Source organism: Macrobrachium rosenbergii, chromosome 48 (assembly GCF_040412425.1).
Source record: "Macrobrachium rosenbergii isolate ZJJX-2024 chromosome 48, ASM4041242v1, whole genome shotgun sequence".
Classification (NCBI taxonomy): domain Eukaryota; kingdom Metazoa; phylum Arthropoda; class Malacostraca; order Decapoda; family Palaemonidae; genus Macrobrachium; species Macrobrachium rosenbergii.
This window is the reverse complement of record NC_089788.1, coordinates 35,172,733-35,192,095: the sequence shown is the minus strand read 5'-3', so window position 1 is coordinate 35,192,095 and position 19,363 is coordinate 35,172,733. Positions and strand designations below refer to the sequence as shown.

The following is a 19,363-nucleotide window of genomic DNA, read 5'->3' as shown; positions in this document are numbered from 1 at the left end:
TTGGACACAATGCTGTGTGCCCAAGGGCTGAAGGTCCATTGGTCCCTGAACCAAAACAGGCGACCGCCTACCTGTGTTCTCTCAGTGGGAGGGAGCGGGTTTATTCCCCTACCACGTCCAGGTCTTCCCTTGGGGTGGTGTTGGGCTTCCTCTATGGGGGCTTTGCCTCTTCCTCCCCTTGCAACCCTATTAAGGCCGTGAAAGTAACCACGGCCCTCATATGTGGGGTTGTACGCCGGTGAGGCCACATAGGAGGGTGCAGCTGGTTGGACCAGCACATACTGTTGGGGGTGAGCCTTGGAAGTAGAAGGCTGCGCTACTGCCGAGACCGGGACGGCTTGGACTACCGCCTGATGGTGGGGCCTCTTATGCCTCCTGAAGCGTTTACCTCCTCTCGATTGGGGGCCGGCCGATTCTGGGGTCTTACGCTTATAGGCCGAAATGCCCCAGCGAGAACGAAGACTCTGGTTGGCCCGTGTAGCCTCGGCCATAACATTCGTGACCTCCTCTTCAGGGAAGAGGTTAGGTCCCCAGATCGAGCTTTTCACGAGCTTGTTAGGCTCGTGGCGGATAGTCGCATCGGCAAAGATGAACTTCCTACATTCCAGTCTGGCCATGATAAATTCAAATAAGTCAGACTGGAAGCCTGCCAGCAAGGATTTAGCCAGAACTTGGAAGAAAGGCTCGTCCGAGCAGGAGACGGCAGTAGCTTCCGAAGGCATACGGAGTTCAGGACCGGCTAACTTAACCCGAGCATCAAACTCCGCTTTCAAAGAGCTTCCGGCAGCTTGGGGAGCTGCTCACTGAATTGCGTGGAAGCGCAGAAGGGGTCCAGCTTCCCGACCGTGAAAGTGGACGGGGCGTCTAACCAGAACTCATTACTTCCTGGGAATACCAGGGAAGTAGGGTCTGTCTCCCTTAGCTGTGGTAACGGATTACCATCGAAGCACGCTCGGGCCGTAGCCAGAGCGACTTTGTCCAAGCAAGGGGTGGGTAGGTTGTCTCCCAGGGCGAACATAGTGAAGTTGCCCTTGAAAGGAGTCAACTTCGTATTGTCTGCCTGCCACTCCGTCAGAGTGCGCAGAAGAGCCGACTGAGCTTGGTCCCTAGGGACGATGACAGTCTCCCTAGGAACCTTGTCTGACCGAATCCAAGCTTCCTCCGTAAGCCTCACGAAGCCTGGGTAAGGGGGCAGGAGATCGGGGGGGAAGAACTCCAATTCCTCCAACCGTCTCGTGCCAAGACCATCAAGTGTCAGTTTGCCATCATGTTGGATGGCCCGGAGTGCGAATCGCCAAGGGTTACCGACATCGAACGGCGGGAGGTCCGCAGTGTCGGGGATAACATACTGTGGTTCGGCTGGGGGTGGGTGAGCCATTCCCGCCAGTATGTTATCATGACTGGCCAACTTCTCGGAGATTTTGTTAAATCTCGAATCTAGGTCCTCTGTAAATCGCTTATAGAGCTGATTGGCAAAGGCCTCTGCGTCGAAAGCAGGTTGGCGAGGAGGGCTTGGTTTTGCAGCCCTCTTACTCGCGCCTTTGCTGGAGGAACCAGACTTGCTCCCGGAGGCTACAGGTCCTGAAACCTTAGCCTTCGACGGGGAAGGGCGATGCCTTCTGGAAGTCGAGACTTGTAGCCCTTCGCCTTCCATGAAGTCTTCAACTTCAACTTGGGGATAGCAGACGGAGCTCTATCACCCAAGGAGGAAGACTTCACAAAACCTGCAAAGAAGATATGGATGAAGCAGGGGAGTCAAATAAAGGGGGCCCGCCCCAACAACCTCACTTACCTCACCACTTACCACCTGGTTCTGCTCTATGTTCATTGGTTCCAGGTTAAGATCCATGGCGGCTACATCCTCCGAGACCTCAGCGTAGAGGATATCCGGTTGGGGTGGCTGGGTCTCATCCCGGATTTGCTGGATGATAGGGGTGGCAAGGTCTTCAGGCACTGCGGCCGCCACCCGTGCGCGGGTAGAGCAAGTCCCTCAACCTGGCGTCGAGGGCGTAGGGCTTCCCAGACGGAACGTTCCTGCCAAACCCAGCCACCCAGGCCCGGAGGGATTCCAAGGCAGACTTCTTGGAAGCTTCTCGCCTGTAAGAAAACCAACAATTAGCTAAGAACGAAAACCATTCCGGGAACCTCATAAACAATATACAATATACAATATGAGGAGCATAAAGCAGGAGTAATGTAAAGACTGTCACTTACCGACTCATCCTGGACAGTTGTGCAGAGAGCATCTTCGACCTCACAACCATCAGGGTGCCAGACAACCAGGTCATCCAGTCGGACCGCACAACCAGCGTGGGTCCGGCAAACTACGTGACCGTAAGGTTGTTGGAGGGAGGCGGTGCACCCGGCTCCTCACAGCTTTTGTCTGTAAGTAGAAAAGTACATGAACCTCCCACCCTAAGCAAACTAAAGCTGGCGAGGCCGGAAACTCAACTGCAACCGAATACTCCGTTTTTCCCTTATCATAAACTGGGCCAATAAGCTCTAAATTACTCAGAGTGGAAGGTAAGGTTTTCAGACCCGGAGTACTCCGGGAATGAAGGAAAGAGAGACCAGGAACTAACCATAAGGGCTGCCAGTAAAATAACGCGGAGCCCCGGTATAGGACCGGACTCACGTATATAATATATATAATGAATTAAGGAGAGTACTCCTGTAGATAAACAGACTTATCTAAAAACAATAACAAAAATAATAACAGTAACAAGTGATGGTAAGAACTCAAGAGGACGGAAGGATCCGCTCCTCTATAAATTGAAAAACCTTCCGCCCTTACTTCCCCGCTCTTTTGAAGACGGGTAAAATGCTCAGATGTTCATAACATAGGCTGAAGCAATATATATTACCTGATCAACGTAACCCGACGGGAGACGAGAGGAATGGATAGTGACTTCGAACACGTTCGAGTAAACAAACCACCAACCCCAATACAGCGATGCTAGGGACGATATGGGAGGGAGCGAAACCCTCAACCAACAGGAGAAGTCCCTGAACTCGAGAAAACGCCATCTAGCGTCACCCGCATTTTAGTAGAGCAAGGCTGGAGAGAGGAGGAGGGGGGGAGGAGGAGGAGTAGGCTACCAGGAAGGAACAGGAGACGGGAGAAGCTCACCCGCTCAACTGCACCATACCTCCCAGACAATGAATCTTGGAAGGGTAATATGACTGGAAGCAACGCAACCCAAGCCCGACTCCTACCTAGGCGAAGCCTAATATGGACCTAACCTTAATATAGGCTAGGAAAAGGGAGGGCAGAAGGGGAGGAGGAAGCAACAGGGAGAGAAATTTTTGTGCCGAGAACCAACCGGGATCGAGAATGGCGGGCAAGGAGGCGACTAGCCTAGAGGAAACACATCCCAAGAACTCGATTCCCCCAAATGGAGGAAGAGAACTAAGGCTCACTCTGCCCACCGAAAAACGATCCCGGAGGAAACCGCAACAAAACTCCCTCAACCTGAACTCCCCACCCAGGGCAAGGGGATGGAAGCAAACAAGCCTACTCCACAAAATAACCATCACTCATAAAAACTAAAATGTGCTCAACAGAGAGCGTAGCCTACCACGGGAAGCGGTTAGATCTGAGGCTGCCCAGCACCCAGGTAAACCACCCAATAAAATAATAAAAATAAAACTAAAAGAGAGCACCATCTTCAAGCAAAAATTAATTAGCCTAGTAAGACCAAAAATAACAGAAACCCAACCTGGAGGGGGGGAACCTAGACGGGGCATCACTCCCACAAAGGCCAGTAGGCCAATTGAACGTAATTCAAAAGGGGGAGCCACCGCAAGGAACCACCAGGAAGGGAACCAAGGGGGCAAAATCTATCTATAACGCTTTGAGGAGACAACTCCAACTGAAAAGAACAGAAGGAGTCGCCTGTGGAATCGACATGGCTGGCGGGGACGGGACGGTAATAAGATCTCAATATTTATGAAAATACGAGACCGTAACAGCCAAAAAAATAGAACAAAACCCCACAAGAAGATGGTACTTAACTTGGAAATGGTAAAGCTGCTCAATGCCATCGCAGAAAGCAGAAAATTCCAAAATAATGGAGACGAGCACACAAAAGAAACAGCGATTTCACGTGCTAGAAAATGGAATGAGGTAGGTGGCGCTGGTGTCGCCCCCTGGCGGGTGTTTGGTGTGGGGGCTGTAACTCACCGCTCTGTTCGGGGATTTTGATAGGGAGAGATCTTTCGAGTAGGTTTCCGTGGTAGTGGTAGTTCACTCACCCCTCCTTATACCGACGTCTTCCTAGAAGACGCTCGACTGGGGGTAGTAACCCCAGCTTTCCTGAAAGCTCTTTTTCTCTGGTATATCTAGCAAGGTTATACCTAGAAATTCGTGCTGTAATGGAATTTCACCGGCTGACACGGGACTGGACTCAGAAATGCAGTTTACGTCATTTTCAATATACCCAAAACATTAAAAGTAAGATTTTCTTAGGATTTTTTACGATTATCTACGATTTTTCGGTTTACGACGATTTTCGGTTTACAACGCGGCGTAAAAACGGAACCCACGTCGTAAACCAGGGACTGCCTTTAATTACATAGCTATAGTTTCTACTTTATGCGGCAGCTCAAAATTCAAAAACCGCTGTAGCTCTCTTTTGTTTTGGGAGTAGGTAGACTCCTCCGCCCATTTTTGGGGAGAATGGGTACAACATAGCTAAAGAGCTCAATTCGTTTCTGCCGGCTATTGACTTAACACTGGTTATTGGCAGCTCTTGATTCGTTCATCACTGGATGGTTGGATATCTTCATTTGATGAAGACTCTTTGCTTCTGGTAGCACTCAGTTATTATTTAGCTTAGCTAGGATTCAGTTATCTTTTTTCAATTGTGACTTTCCGGATTTGGACTTAAAGACTAATTATGTCTTGACTCTAGTTTGTCTAGCATTAGGTGTTGCAGCAAAGGCTGCAAGACTAGATGCACTTCAGCAAAATATGACTCTCATACTTTTTTTAGTTCCTTTAGGGAGCAAATTTGCTCGGCTGATCTTAATTGTGAAGAGTGTAAGGACTGGGATAAGGGGAAGTGGAAGACTTTCCAGACCCACTTAGGTAAATTGCAACGTGACCGACTGAGGAAGGCTACAGCTAGGGCTGAAGGTAGGGCTTCCGCTAGTTCAGTTAATTCTCCAGGAGTTGATATCACTGCTTTGCCTATCCCTTCAACGCCTGTGACGGCATTTTCTCCCATTTCCAGTCCTCTGACTTTTCCTGTTACTCCGTTACCTGGCTCATTCTTCTGAACCCAATGCCATTGCCAGCTTAGAATCATGTGTGGATCAGAAATTTAATTTGCTTGTCAATAGTGTTTCCCAGATAGGGAAGTCTGTGAAAGTCCTGATGGAAAAATTTAATAGTGTTGGTGCAGTGCCAAGTGTAGTGTCAGTGGAGGGGGCGGCTGTTCTTCCCACCGATGCACCTAGACCAAGGTCCCTGCTAAACTCCTCTTGCTCATCTGGGAGGAAGCAAACTGGCAGTCGAAGGGAGGTTGGTGGGGTTTGCCCACGAGCAGTCGTCTCCTCATCCAAGCCTGTTGTCTGCCAATCCCAGGCTGCGGAGGACTGCCATTGGAAAGGCAGCCATGTGGATGTTCATACCTTGTCGTCTAGTGATTTGGACTCTCTTGGTCCCAATAAGTGCAGTGGTCGTTTTACAAAGGTTTTGAGGCCATTGAAAAGGCTGGGCGCTTCATTGGAAGTTGATTTGCCCCGGTCTTGTAAGCAAGCTTTAGAGAGAGAACGTAGCACACTCCCTTCGTGTAGTTTTTGGGAGTTGCCAGTTAAAGATTATTGTGCCCATTCAGTGTCTAACGTGCATTCTTACTCCAAAAGAATGTATGCCAGTCCCATCCATCGATGTAAAGTGTCCAAGCGCCCAGAGTGTGAAAGTGTTGTGTATGGGTGCCCACTAGAGGAGCGTTCAGTGTCTGAGCACTCATCTTTTGAGCGCCCCATGTCCAAGCGCCCATCGTATGAGCACACTGTGTCTGAGTGCCCATTGCATGAGTGTTCAGTGTCTGCGCTTCCAGTTGGCAGGCTCCCAGTGTCCTATCGTTCCGAATAGGAGGATCCGGTGTATGAACATCCAGCGTATGCACGTCAAGTCTCCAAGCGCCCATCGTATGAGTGCCCAGGAGCTGAACGCCCATCATTTGGGCGCCCAGTGTCCGCTAAGAGTGTGGCAGTTTCAAAATGTTTTGTGTTCGCTCCAATAGCGAGTGGGCGCCCATTGTCTGTGGACGCTTCCTTTGATATACATCCACCGTCCAGAAAGCATGCGGTCCTGCAGGTAGAGCTTCCAGTACCTGATACTTCAGGTGAATTTCCTTCAGTTGTGGAAGACCCATTCAGCTCTGACTGGACAGAGTTCTGAGCCTTCTTCAGAAACCAGCTCCTGTAGCTCAAGAACCCACAAACCCTCCGATGTCACCCATTTCCTCCAGCGAGGAACCAGTGGAAGAGGAACAACCTACATCGAATTATTTGGCGCTGCTCAGGTATTTCCTGGTCTGCTACCCTTTGTTCTTCTTTCCAGCCATCCCTTCCTCTCCGGGATTGGCCTTTTTGATGCGACAACCTGCAGGAACTGCCAGGCTACCTCGTATGGTTCTGTCTTCATCTTCGAGGAAAGCTGTTGACTGTATTGACGACTGGTTACGGCAGAAGTATCTGTCGTATGTAACTGGAGAAGCGCTTTTCTTGGGAGTCTCTGCCTCCTCTCAAGGGCACTTTTCCAGTATCATAAATGCTTCTCGTCGTTTTGCTTTCTCCTCAGCCAGAATTCCCTTTACTGCTCACCGCTGGACCATCTTGTTAAGGACATTTTTAAAGTCTTCGAGGTCTTCAGTTTTCTGGATTGGACTGTTAGGGCTCTAGCTAAGAAGATAGAAGACTGCACTACTTTCCAAGAAAACTTCACGTCGGACCAGATGGGAGTCCTGGCTTGCACTGATAGAGCAGCCAGAAGAAACGAGACTTGGTGCTCGTACTGCAAAGGGAGTCATTCCTTCTCAGAGTTCTTCTCTTCTTTTGCCCCCCCCCAGACAAGAATAGTTCATTCACGCAGGATACTCCGGAATGTGTATCAGCAGAACTCCAGAAGAAATAGACACAGGACCTTGTCGCAGTCCACCAAGAGGACTAGGTTCCCTGCATGAGCCACTTCAGCTGCCACATCTGCTAGAACATCTGCGTTTTTGCAAAAACAGCTGTTTTGAAGTAATAGAGGTTGATTCCAGTCCCAACTTAGATCCAACCTCCAAACTTCCAGACCCGTCAAGAAATCTGTCACCAAGTTAGCCCCTCAAAAGTGAGTTCTCTGTCCTCTGTGTTCCAGTGGAAGCAAGACTTCTTCATTTTTGGACCAAGTGGAAGAAGAGGAATGTAGAGCTGTGGGTACTAAAGGTCTTAAAAGAGGGCTATACAATCCATTTCAGGGAGAAACCTCCCTTAGTAATCTCTCCCATCAGCTTAGCGGCCTACTCAGTAGGCTTGGAGAGGTTTTCGGCCCTGTCTCAGGAAGTGTCAGTTCTACTTGAGAAGAAAGCTGTGGAAGTGGTCAAGGGTGTAGACAAAGAGGGGTTCTACAACGGCTTCTTCGTGGTTCCCAAGTTATTGGGAAGATGCAGACCTGTCCTGAACGTCAGTGCCCTGAACTTCTTCGTTCCAGGAAGTATCTGAAGTTCGTGTTCCAGGACAGAGTCTTCCAGTTTTGGGCACTGTGCTTTGACCTCTCCATGGCTCCTCAAGTTTTTACTTGAGTACCTGCCCCCGTCCCCCCTGGTGAAATGGTTACATCTTATGGGGATAAATATCTACGCTCCCCCTCGAGATCTCAGTGCATGGAGGACTTTCAGAAGACACTTTGACTTGCTTAAGATCTAGGAATATTATTAAATTTCAAGAAGTCTCAGCTAGTCCCGACTCAATCAATTCTATATTTGGGGATAGTGATAGACTCTGAGTTTTCGGGCTTTTCCATCCCATCTGTTGTTAGTGGGGTTAAGAGCGCTTCTCTCTCTGACTGCTGTTTCATGGTTCACTTATAACCTTGTGGGGGCGGGGGTGGGGCGGAATTATGCCTCGGCATCATCGTAGATGGCATAGCAGCCAATCTCCGCCTCACGTTCTATAGCATTATGCGCACGGGGCATTCCTGCGTGGCAATGCAGCCAGTCTTTTTCTTTTTTGGCTCCTTCCCTTCCAGTCATCCGATGCCAGTGAGGAATTTGCATCTTCAGAGGTCACACCTAGAAATCAGAATCTTAGGCAGTCATTTTGAACAGAGAGAGGGATTAGGCTAACCCATATGGGGAAAGGAGAGAATTGGTGAAGGGCCGCTTAAAACCCACAGCTCTTTCTGTTTAAGAAATAATTAAAATTAATTGTATACTCTTATCTGTTATGTTATGGTAAAACAGGTGAGTTTACTTGGAAAGAAGTTTCCTTCATTGTATATATATATATATATATATATATATATATATATATATATATAAATATATATATATATATATATATATATATATATATATATATATATATATATATATATATATATATATATATATACATACACACACACACACACACACACATATATATATATATATATATATATATATATATATATATATATATATATATATATATATATATATATATATATATATATATATATATATATATATATATATATATATATATACACAGTAGAACCTCGGTCCTCGACGCTAATTGTTCCAGAAGAAGTGTCAAGATTCGATTTTGTCGAATTCTGAGTTAATTTCTCCCATAAGAAATAACTGAAAATGGATTAATCCATTCCTGACCACCAGTCATTACCCCAACCTTGCCTTTTTACACAAAACTTTACACAAATAAGTTCAGAGTTGAATAACTTACCATATCAGAAGCACTTTTTACATTTTTAAATGCATACTGTATCAAAAAAATTGACCTATGACCAATGTGGCCGTATTACCGATGATAGACCGAGCACCATAGGCTAGGCTAGGTAGCCTATAGGCACTACCAGAATGTACTGCAACTGGTACACATGAAAACTGTTGTTAATAATGATGACATTGAAAAACAAGCCAGATTATCACATTAAATTAATAATACAGTATTTATAAGCTGAATTACTGTGTCTGTTATCATAAAATTAAGAAAAATTTCGGAAATTACGTCGGAACTCTGCAGCATCTGCCACAAGCTGCCGAGTTCCAACGTAATTTACGAAATTTTTCTTAATTTTATGATAACAGACATACAGTAATTCGGCTTATAAATACTGTATTATTAATTTAATGTGATAATCTGGCTTGTTTTTTAACAGCAGCAGGAGCATGTGTGAGCTTTAAATGCTTTTAAATAAGTATGGGAAGAACGCCACCAACAACGCCAACTAGCGGCAGCCGCCCGAAACACTTTTTTCTAAAACATCATATGATTCATCGGGTCGGATTCCGGTTTGTTGTTTGAGCTCCGATGCAAAATTTACTCAACATTTCGTGTTGAAATCCGATTATGTCGAGTTCTAGTACAGTCGAGGACCGGGGTTCTACTGTATATATATATGTATACATATACATATACATATACATACACATACAGTGAACCCCCCGTATTCGCGGGGGAAGTACCACACCCCCCTGTGAATAGCTAAAATCTGCGAATACTTAACCCTTAAACGCCGAAGCCCTATTTACAAAAACGTCTCCCGTATGCCGGTGGCGTTCGGGAGCTAGCGCCGAAGCGGAAAAAGGTTTTTTTCAAAAAATCACAGCACGCTTAGTTTTTAAGATTAAAAGTTCATTTTTGGCTCCTTTTTTTCTCATTGCAGTGCAGTGCAGGTTGTTCTGGATCATATGTTGTCTTTGGAGAAGCTGGTCCCTCATGGGCAGCTTCACCTCCGACCCCTTCCGTGGAAGTTGAAAGAGTTTTGTTCTTTGCTGGGCGCCCTCCTTTCTTGTCTGTTCCTTTGTCATAAGAAGTTAGGAAAGATCTGAATTGGTGGTTAGATGACAGGAACCTCTAAATAGGAATTGCTCGAAGAGTGCTGTTGGGCACTCCCCTCCTGAGATGCTTCTGTTCTTGGATGCATCGACCCAGGGATGGGGTGCACACCTGGAAGAGTTGTTATGTGGTTTCAGGTGTGTGGGACCAGAATGACAAGCACCTCTACATCAGTGTCCTGAAACTGAAAGCTCCATTTGTGGCATTGCAGGCATTTCAGGAGTGATGGAGCACTCCTTAGTGTTGATAAGCGACAACACTATGATGGTGGCACAAGTCAATAAGCAAGGGGTACTAGTGTCCTTCCAGCTCCACAGGTTGGTAGTGCAGGTTCATGAGTGGGTGGTAGCACACTCAGTATAGCTGTCAGCAAGGTACATTCTGGTTTCTCGGAATGTGGTGGCTGACAAGCTCAGCTGCCATGGTCAGGTGATGGACAGAATAGTCTGTACACCAAGACATTGCAGTGAGACTTCAAACTGTGGGTAGTTCCAAGCATTGATCTTTTCACTACCTGGCACAACTGGAAGCTACTGGTATTCTGTTCCATAGTGCTGGAGCCATGGCCTGCAATGGAAGACCCCTTCCAGCACCCATGAGACAACTTGGTAGTGGGGTCCAGCACCCATGAGACAACTTGGTAGTTCCTACACAGTATGCAATCCATTGGTCTTTACACAAGGAATTTGCTTCAGTGTGGCTGGAGAACGACCATTTAACTTTTAAACAAAGTGGTTAGGTAGTTAACTACCATCTGCTTTGTGGGAGTCCTCCTGCCCACCCGGACGGTCAGCATTCACTTTGCTTTAGGCCATTGTGCGATGAGGATCTCCCTTGTACTCTCTGCCCTGCTTGCTTTTCTGCTTTGGTTTTTTCTCTTGCCATTTCCGGTGGGATTGTTTCTTGTTGGTTTTTGCAATATCTTGTATATTTGGACATTTGTGATAGCGTAACATGCAAACCCACGCATCATTTGATAAGCCAGATGAGCGGAAGACCAGTACTAAGCATGTGTGTCCTGGTACTGTCTCTAACCCTTGCAACCATTACTGCTCGTATATTAATGATGACCCTCGTGTCCTTTGCACAATTTGCAGGGGACACAACTGTAATCCAGGAAGTGTCTGTGATGAGTATCATGACTGGTTCCCTGTGCAACAGGTGAGGTTTTTGCAGTGGAGGAAGTACAAGAAAAAGGCTTCATAGGTGTCTTCTGGCGGTAATACGCCCCCGACGACTCCCAAGGTTGCCGATGCTTCTTGTTCATTCCTACCTCCTGCAACACTCCCAGGCAATGCCATAACTCCTATGGGAGCAATTTCCCCTCGTCGTCTTCGCTTGCTTCATCGGGCGGAAGTTGCCGGGGCGCCCGATGATCTCTGCTTGGTGGTTTCTGTTCGGAGGAGTAGGAGGAGTCCCTTTGGAGCGAAGAGAGGCCTCCCTTACTTACCTGACTTTTGCAGGTGTTGGAGAGGCTGAGAAGTTTTAGAGACCTGGCTCTCTCACGGTCTTTCGGGTGAACCTTCGGTGCGAGGTTTGCTCAGCCACCTGAGGGCCTCTCAACCCCTTCCTGTGACTGCTGCTTCGGTCACTGTGACTACTACCACAGTGACCATGTCAACTGGTTTGAGAACCACTTCTACAGCAGTGGTTCCTATGGTCCCCATGCCCATCATCCATGCTCCTGCACTTCTGCCACCATCCTCCAGATGGGGGGATGCTCTCCTGCACTCCTTGATGAAGAAGGCATACAGTAGAAATAAGCTGAAGAAGGGGAGCCAAAAGGTGCCACCTCCCCCCTTCTTCTTCCAAAGCTCACAAGCAGAGGAAGAAGAATGTAGCTTCTCCCTACCGGAAGAAGTCCCGTCCTGGGGCTTCTGAAGGTTTGCCTCCTTCCATGGAAGAGGCAAAGGGATCTCTCGGGTGCTCTCCCCAGTCTTTGAACTCAGGGCCGTGCTGCAGGTCTCACTAAGACCCCAAGACTCAGGTGCACCAGGTGCATGGGTCTCCAAGGAAACCCACACCACCAATACTAGTTCCAGGAGTTGAACTTCCTGGCCTGGTATAGAGCCTAGCTCTGCCCGAGTTTCTTTGGACTTGTTTTTTGGGTAGAGGAGCAACTGATGATGATGCCTCACATGAGTTGGGATCTCCAGGTGCATGAACCTCCAAGGAGACCCACGTCACCCCAGGTACTCTGGTTTCTTCAAAACCCTGTGTCACCTCTACCAGTCCATGGGCTGGTGTAGGCTCTTTTACTGCTGTGCGGGGTACCACAGACTCCACGACACCGATAAGCTAGAGAGAGTGAATGCCAAGGATGCAAGTGCTGCCTCACCCCCTGCCAGTGCAGCTGGCCCATGAGTCCACTCACATGGAGAAGCTTTGGGGTGGTTCTGTGCTCGCAACCATCAGGGAATCCGACTTCATGCTTACGGTGGACCTGAAGGATGCACATTTCCAAATACCCATCCCATTGGTCCTCTTGCAAGTACTTCTGCTTTATCCTCGGGGAGATGGTGTTTCAGTTCAGGGCACTGTTTCAGGCTCTCAACTGCTCCCCAGGTGTTCACACGAGCGTTCACCTTGGTGTCGTCTGGGGCCCATTCACACAGGATATGCCTCCTGAGATATCTCAATGATTGGCTAGTCCTGGCAAGCTCTTGGTCGCAGTTGCTCCGGGACAGAGATTGCATTCTTGAGTTTTGCCGCGATCTAGGGGTTGTGGTAAACATCGAGAAGTTAGATCTCATACCCAAGCAGAGGATAAAGTACCTGGGTATGCTGATAGATATGGCAGCAGTGAGAGAGTTCCCCTCAGACTAACGTATCAGCAGATTCAGGGGGCCAGCACAGTTGTTCCTGTCTCGATGGGAACAACCAGCTTGGCAGTGGCAAGTCGTTCTCGGTCACCTGTCGTTCCAGGAGAAGCTAGTCCCTCATGGGCAGCTTCACCTTCGTTCTCTTTAGTTGAGGATGAAGGAGTTCTGGTCTCCGGCAAGGGACTCTCCTTTCCTTCCCATTCCTCTCTCGGAGGAAGTGAGACAGGACTTAGCCTGTTGGCTAGATGACAGGAACCTTGTAATAGGAGTGTCACTACACACACCCCCTCTGGAGATGGGGTGCACACCTGGAAGAGTTGCTGATTTCAGGTGTGTGGGGTCGAACAAGTGTGTGTTGTGCTGTTTTAATTGAGTGTATGACCCCACCTAATAGGGCGAGGAAAGTGTTGATCCTTAAACAGATATTAGAAATTGTTGAGAGGATGGAGCAAGGTTGGACCTAGTCACATATATTGGAGGAATATGGCATTGCCCGGTCAACCCTGCTTGATATTAAAACTTCCCAGAATCCCAGGACAGAATTCAGTAAGAAGACAGGAAGGAAGGAGTCAAATCCACAAAGTCATGGCAAAAGGCCGTTGTGATGACATTGATCAGTCTGCCGTGATGTGGTTTTGGCAACATCAGGGTGCTGGTATGAATATTCGCAGTGCTGAGCTGAAGGCTGCTATTAATCTGGATAATTGAGGGATTGCTGTGTAGGTAAATGCCCAGAAAATGGGAAGCCTCTGCTGCCTACCGATGGGCATACCTGCCTCACTCACGCATTTTTAATAGTGAGTGAGAATCAGCCTTACTGTGATGACTGCCTGGTGTCTTTGACTGTTGGACAATTACTAATGGAATACCCTGTCTCGGGGGCCTCAGAAGCCTTCTCTCTGAGGCCCAAGACAAGAACGGCTGGTACATTCTAGCCAAAGTCCTCGGGGAAGAAGTTGTTTATGATGCCAGTGGCATTTTTAGATTTGTATCAGAAGCAGGTCTGCTGCAAAACTATAGATTATTTTTTTGCATAATCTAGTCATTATGTCCATAGGTTTTATATAAATTTTTGTTGTTCTTAACAAGTGATATCCCCATCAATGACCATAGGTGTCCCAATGCCAGTGAATATTATATAAATCAATCAATCTACTGATACAGGACGAATCAGCTTGCTTCTTGGTTGTCTTGGCAGTGGAAGACCTATTGTGATTGCCAGTTTGTGGTTGAAACTGTCTTTACAGACTGTGCCCTTGCCAGAACTCCCTAACTAGACTTGTGGTGTGGCAGACCTAATCCTGTTGAGTCTATTCTAGGTGCTGCTTGCGACATTGCCAGGTGCAGCCCAGGTCTGGTACAACTGCAGGACTCCTGTGCCCTGCATGGCCCAATGCTGCCTTTACCTGGTACTGAGCAAAACTAATCTTGGAGCCTGTACCAGCACCCAGCCCCAGTGATGCCTATTTCCTACTCTGCCATACCTGGTGGTAATGGAGCCCTTTGCACAATAATAGCTCACTGGTCAACAGCCAATTTTCATCAGCGATTTTATGTGGTGTTTAATATGTAGTTTTGTCCGCTGATTTAAAAAATGCAATCGGTTTCCTTCTATCAGGCACAGTTTTTCTGATGAGATAAGAGAAGCACATAACTCTGATCAGCAGCATTGCTACATGTAAACATCTTATACAGGTAAATTCTGATTGGTATTTTATAACCAGTTGTGTTCATTATGCAATTTTATGTTTTTGTTTATGATTTTAGATGGTTGAGTCAAACATTTTTCACAGAATATTTCATCGATCATCTTTTGTACCTTCAAAAACTTCACTCTCTGTTTCAGGTGTCCCATCATCATCATCATCATCATCATCAAAACTCTATTCAGGATGTCAAGGCATTGCAAGAACAGTCCTGATATATTTTGTTATGTCTGTGGTTCATTTACTACCAAAGCTCATCAACGTACCATCACAACTGGAATCAAGAAGATCTACCAGTTATACTTTGGATATTCTCTTGGGGGTCAAGATAGGAGTTGGGCACTGCATATCATCTGCTCAGCTTGTTCAAATTGACTAAGGGATTGGCTTAATAAAAGGAAGAGAGCAATTACGTTTGCGGTACCTATGATATGGAGAGAACCAAAGGATCATTTCACGGACTGTTATTTTTGCAAGGTTAATGTATGTGGGTTTACTGTAAAGACTAAGCATAAGATTGTATATCCCAACTTCGAATCAGCAAGAAGACCAGTACCACACAACGATGGTGACCTTCCTATTCCAGTACCACTAGAGAATGACCTTAATTTGTCTGACGAAGATGTTTTTCTTGAGGAAAATACTGCTGATAGCAAAGAAACCGAAGTGGATGCAGATTTCGTGATTGAAAATGAAGACGAACCACAGAAATTTTCTCAAGGAGAGTTGAATGATTTGGTTAGAGACTTGTCATTTTCGAAGGATAAAGCTGAACTATTGGCATCTCATCTACAGGACAAATGTCTGCTTAAGAAAGACGTTTGTGTTACTCATTTCAGAAAGAGAAATAGGAATCTGACTTCTTACTTCTCTGTTGATGGACTGCTTTGTATCAGTAATAATATTGAAGAGTTATTTCGCTGTTTGTTTCAAGAACATGTTCCATCTGAATGGCGCTTATTCATTGATTCATCTAAGAGAAGTCTTAAGACAGTGCTACTACACAACAGCAATAAGAAACCATCCATTCCCATAGGACATTCAGTACACATGAAGGAGTGTTACGAGAACATGCAGGTAGTACAGTACTCAGTGCCGTAAAGTAAACAAACTACAGGTGGAAAACATGTGGAGACTTGACGGTGATTGGAATGTTGATGGGAATGCAATCAGGATTCATGGAATATTGTTGCTTTTTATGCCTATGGGACAGTAGTGCAACTGCCAAGCACTATGTGCAATCAGAGTGGCCCCTGCGAAAATCATATGAACCAGGAGTTTCTAGCGTCCAGAGTAAGCCACTTGTAAATCCAGAAAATGTTCTCCTTCCCCCTCTTCACATAAAGCTTGGCCTCATGAAACAATTCGTGAAGACACTTGCCAGGAAAAGCTCAGATGGTTTTGAGTATGTGAAGGCTAAGTTTCCAAAAATCACTGAGGCAAAACTGAAGGAAGGCGTATTAGTAGGTTCACAGATAAAAGAACTCCTGAAGACAACAACTTTCTCACAACACTGGATGAGACTGAGCTTAAAGCCTGGGAATCTTTCAAATGGCTCTGTGAAAATTTTCTAGGCAATAAGAGATCTCGAGAGTTTAGAAATGGAGTGAAATGTCTTCTAGACTCCTATGCTGCAATGGGCTGTCGGATGTCACTGAAAGTCCATTTCCTTGATTCACACTTGGAATTTTTTGCAGAGAACCTTGGAGCAGTGTTCAATGAGCAAGGGGAATGATTCCATCAAGATATTGCAGTAATGGAACAATGATATCAAGGGTTTTGGAATGCAGGGATGTTAGCTGACTACTGCTGGATGTTATACAGAGATGAACCTGAGAAAAAACACCAAAGAAAGTCCAAAGCTCAAAGATTTTAAGTTGTATTTCATTAGAGTACATTCTAACTTTATTTTGTACATAATAGTTTTGATTTTGTACAATAGAAAGCCATATAAGTGTCATATCTTGTATTCAATAATACCTTATACGAGTATGCTTTGCATCCCACATACGTTAAAACAGCAAGTATCAGTAACATTAAAATGTGACCTAATAGAGAAAAACGGACTCCAGATGCGTAATCAGCATCAAAAACTAACACAGGAAAGTAAGTTTGCAACTCTGATGATTAAAAAAAGTTTCATTTTGTTGACCAGTGTATGGTCTGTGACTGATTCACAGCTACTGCCAGTGTCTGGTCCTGCCAGTACCATTTCTGATGGTTCAAGAGCCATTGCTGTGTTATGGCTCATGCTCCACCTGATGTGCATATATTTTACTCGTAACCAGCCTTGATCATCAAGGCTGGTATTATTCATGTTCAGCTACATTTTCAGCAGTGAAGGTATTCAACAACTAAGGATCTTTATGGCTTGGTGCCAGTTCATTTATTGCTTTTTTCTGTACATGCTCTTTTGCTAATAGGCTATTTCCCATTGTGGGTTCTCAAGTTTGTCCTGCTTTTCTTAGTGGTCTTTTACTTTTCTGATTCCCGATCTGGTAATTACCTACTCATGGGAATATCTGCTGAGCAGTGTCTCCTGAAATTTAGGTCAGTTGCTGTTCTGGTTTCTAACTTGACCTGAGGCTTGTGATTGCTCTTTCCTTTGTAGTTTGCACTAAGAAGACTTCTCATGGGCAGTCTGGTTTCTTGCATTTGCCCTGGAATCCTGAACTGACAATCCCCTCCCTAGAAGATGATTTTAGTGTTAGGATCAGAACTTTCCTTTACATACTGCTGCTCTCAAGTAGAGTAACTTGAACTGACAAGCCCTTCTGTAGAAAATCATTTTAGTGTTAGGATCTGAACTTTCCTCTACATACTGCTCTGTCATGTGGGTAACATCTTATTTCAGGGGGGAATGTAGTGATTTCTGGTCTAGGAACATAAGACTTCAGGATTCCTTATAGATTTGGTATACTTTTACATAGATACACAAACCCACATGTTTATACTTAATCTAACCTTTAATCATCCTGCACTTATCCCTGAATGAAAAGTTGGGTTAGCAGTTAGGTGAATAGACAAGCTCTAACCACTGAATTAGCTGTTGTCAAAAGGTTTGTATATTTAGTAAAAATACTAATTAACTTTAAGATTTGTGATTTTTATATTGTGTGTAATTTAAATTTGATATTTTAATGACTTTTATAAGAAGGAATGAATGAGTGTATTATTGTCTCTGCATTGCGAATTATTTTGAAAAGTCGGATTTCTGCTTGTCTGACAATATTCAGTGTAATTTTTTTTATAATGCTTCACTGGACACTTCAGAATTTGGAATTTCAGTGAAATAATGTTTTTGTAGTGCATGAGGTTTTTACTGTCAGTTGCATAAAAGGTAGATTTTGATACTGTGTTTTAAAGTTATGAGATTGCAAAATGCTGATGTTGATCAACATTTTACTCTGTTTATTAACTTTGCAGCTATGTCATAAAATGCCTAATCTTATTTGTGGCCTGTTAATTTGTTTAATTATCTGTTAACAGATGGTGAGGTTCACATTATCAACCTAAACTTCAAGAATGTCATTTATCGTAAACGGTTCAATCGTCCCATCAAAAGTATTCGCTTCAGTCCGGATGGGAAACATTTTGCCTTGACCAAAGAAAATGCTGGTATGTTAATAGTTAAGATTTTTTATGCTCCATAAGTACATGGAAAAAGTAGTTACAGTTAACCTTTGCTATATGATTGATTGATATATGTCTTCCTATGGCTGCACTGTGACCCCTTTTTTTATTTTGTCAGCCAATCTTTTATTTTTTATGAATCTTACAGCACCATGCATAAAGGCCTGATTTTGGTTTGTTATTGGCGAACGTGGATTCCGCAACTCAATCTTCCCTGTCTAAATCTATGAAATTTTGTAGGGTAAGCAGTTCTAAGACCAGATTATGTTCATGGAATTATGATTCTCATGAATTGTGCATTGATTATCAAACTGTTAATTGTGATTCACAGAGCTGTTGTGATCATTGCAAGGATTGGTCTTGGGAAGAGATATAGATGCTAAATTGCAGAATTAGAGGAGAGAGTAAAGACAACAGCTAATCATGAATCTAGGTCTTCTATAAAATTAACACCTAGTAAAGAGGATAGAGCTAGGTCTATAGATTCCTCTCTAGTGGATGTAGATCCTTCTATACCTACTGAGTCAGCTCAGGTAGTAGATTAGATTTAATGTAATCAGATATTGATTCGATTAAATCTATACAGTGTCCCCCATTTTTTCGTGCTTCACTTTTCCACGCTTCATTTTGTTGTGGATTTGTGTGGAACATCTTTCACTTTTCTGCGGATTTTCTCTATGGTCCGCATCTCTAAAATTATCACTAATTCGCTTTCTTTTTTGTGGAGCAGCACTATTTATTCATGAAATACTGTATTTTTTCATATTGTGTTCTTGACTAAACAGATTTTTATGACAAAAATAATTTACAGTGTACTTATAATGTAGTATTGTATCTATTAATCTCATTCCAGGTTGGGCCCCAGACTGAGCCTAACAGGTGTACTCTCTCTCTCTCTCTCTCTCTCTCTCTCTCTCTCTCTCTCTCTCTCTCTCTCTCTCTCTCTCTCTCTCTCTCTCTCTCTCTCTCTCTTAGGGTAGTGTAAGATATATTTGAAATATTACTGTAAAGTGTTTTTGGATGTTAGAACATATTGTACAATATATTGAAAATATTTGCTAATTATTCTCATTTTATTTTCCAGTAAAAGCAGACTGGAAAATAAAATGAAAATAATTACAGTAAACCCCCGTATTCGTGGTCTTA

The 19,363-nt window shown here is 44.8% G+C and overlaps 1 protein-coding gene across 1 annotated transcript in view; it reads left to right on the top strand.

Moving 5' to 3' along the window:
* The window catches only part of LOC136831338 (periodic tryptophan protein 2 homolog), a 283,085-nt gene that overhangs the window by 38,196 nt on the left and 225,526 nt on the right, over positions 1 to 19,363 (top strand). The window contains exon 3 of the mRNA XM_067091632.1: positions 18,074 to 18,202. Within this exon, the coding sequence (XP_066947733.1) occupies positions 18,074 to 18,202 (129 nt within the window). The remainder of the gene's footprint in view (positions 1 to 18,073; positions 18,203 to 19,363) is intronic.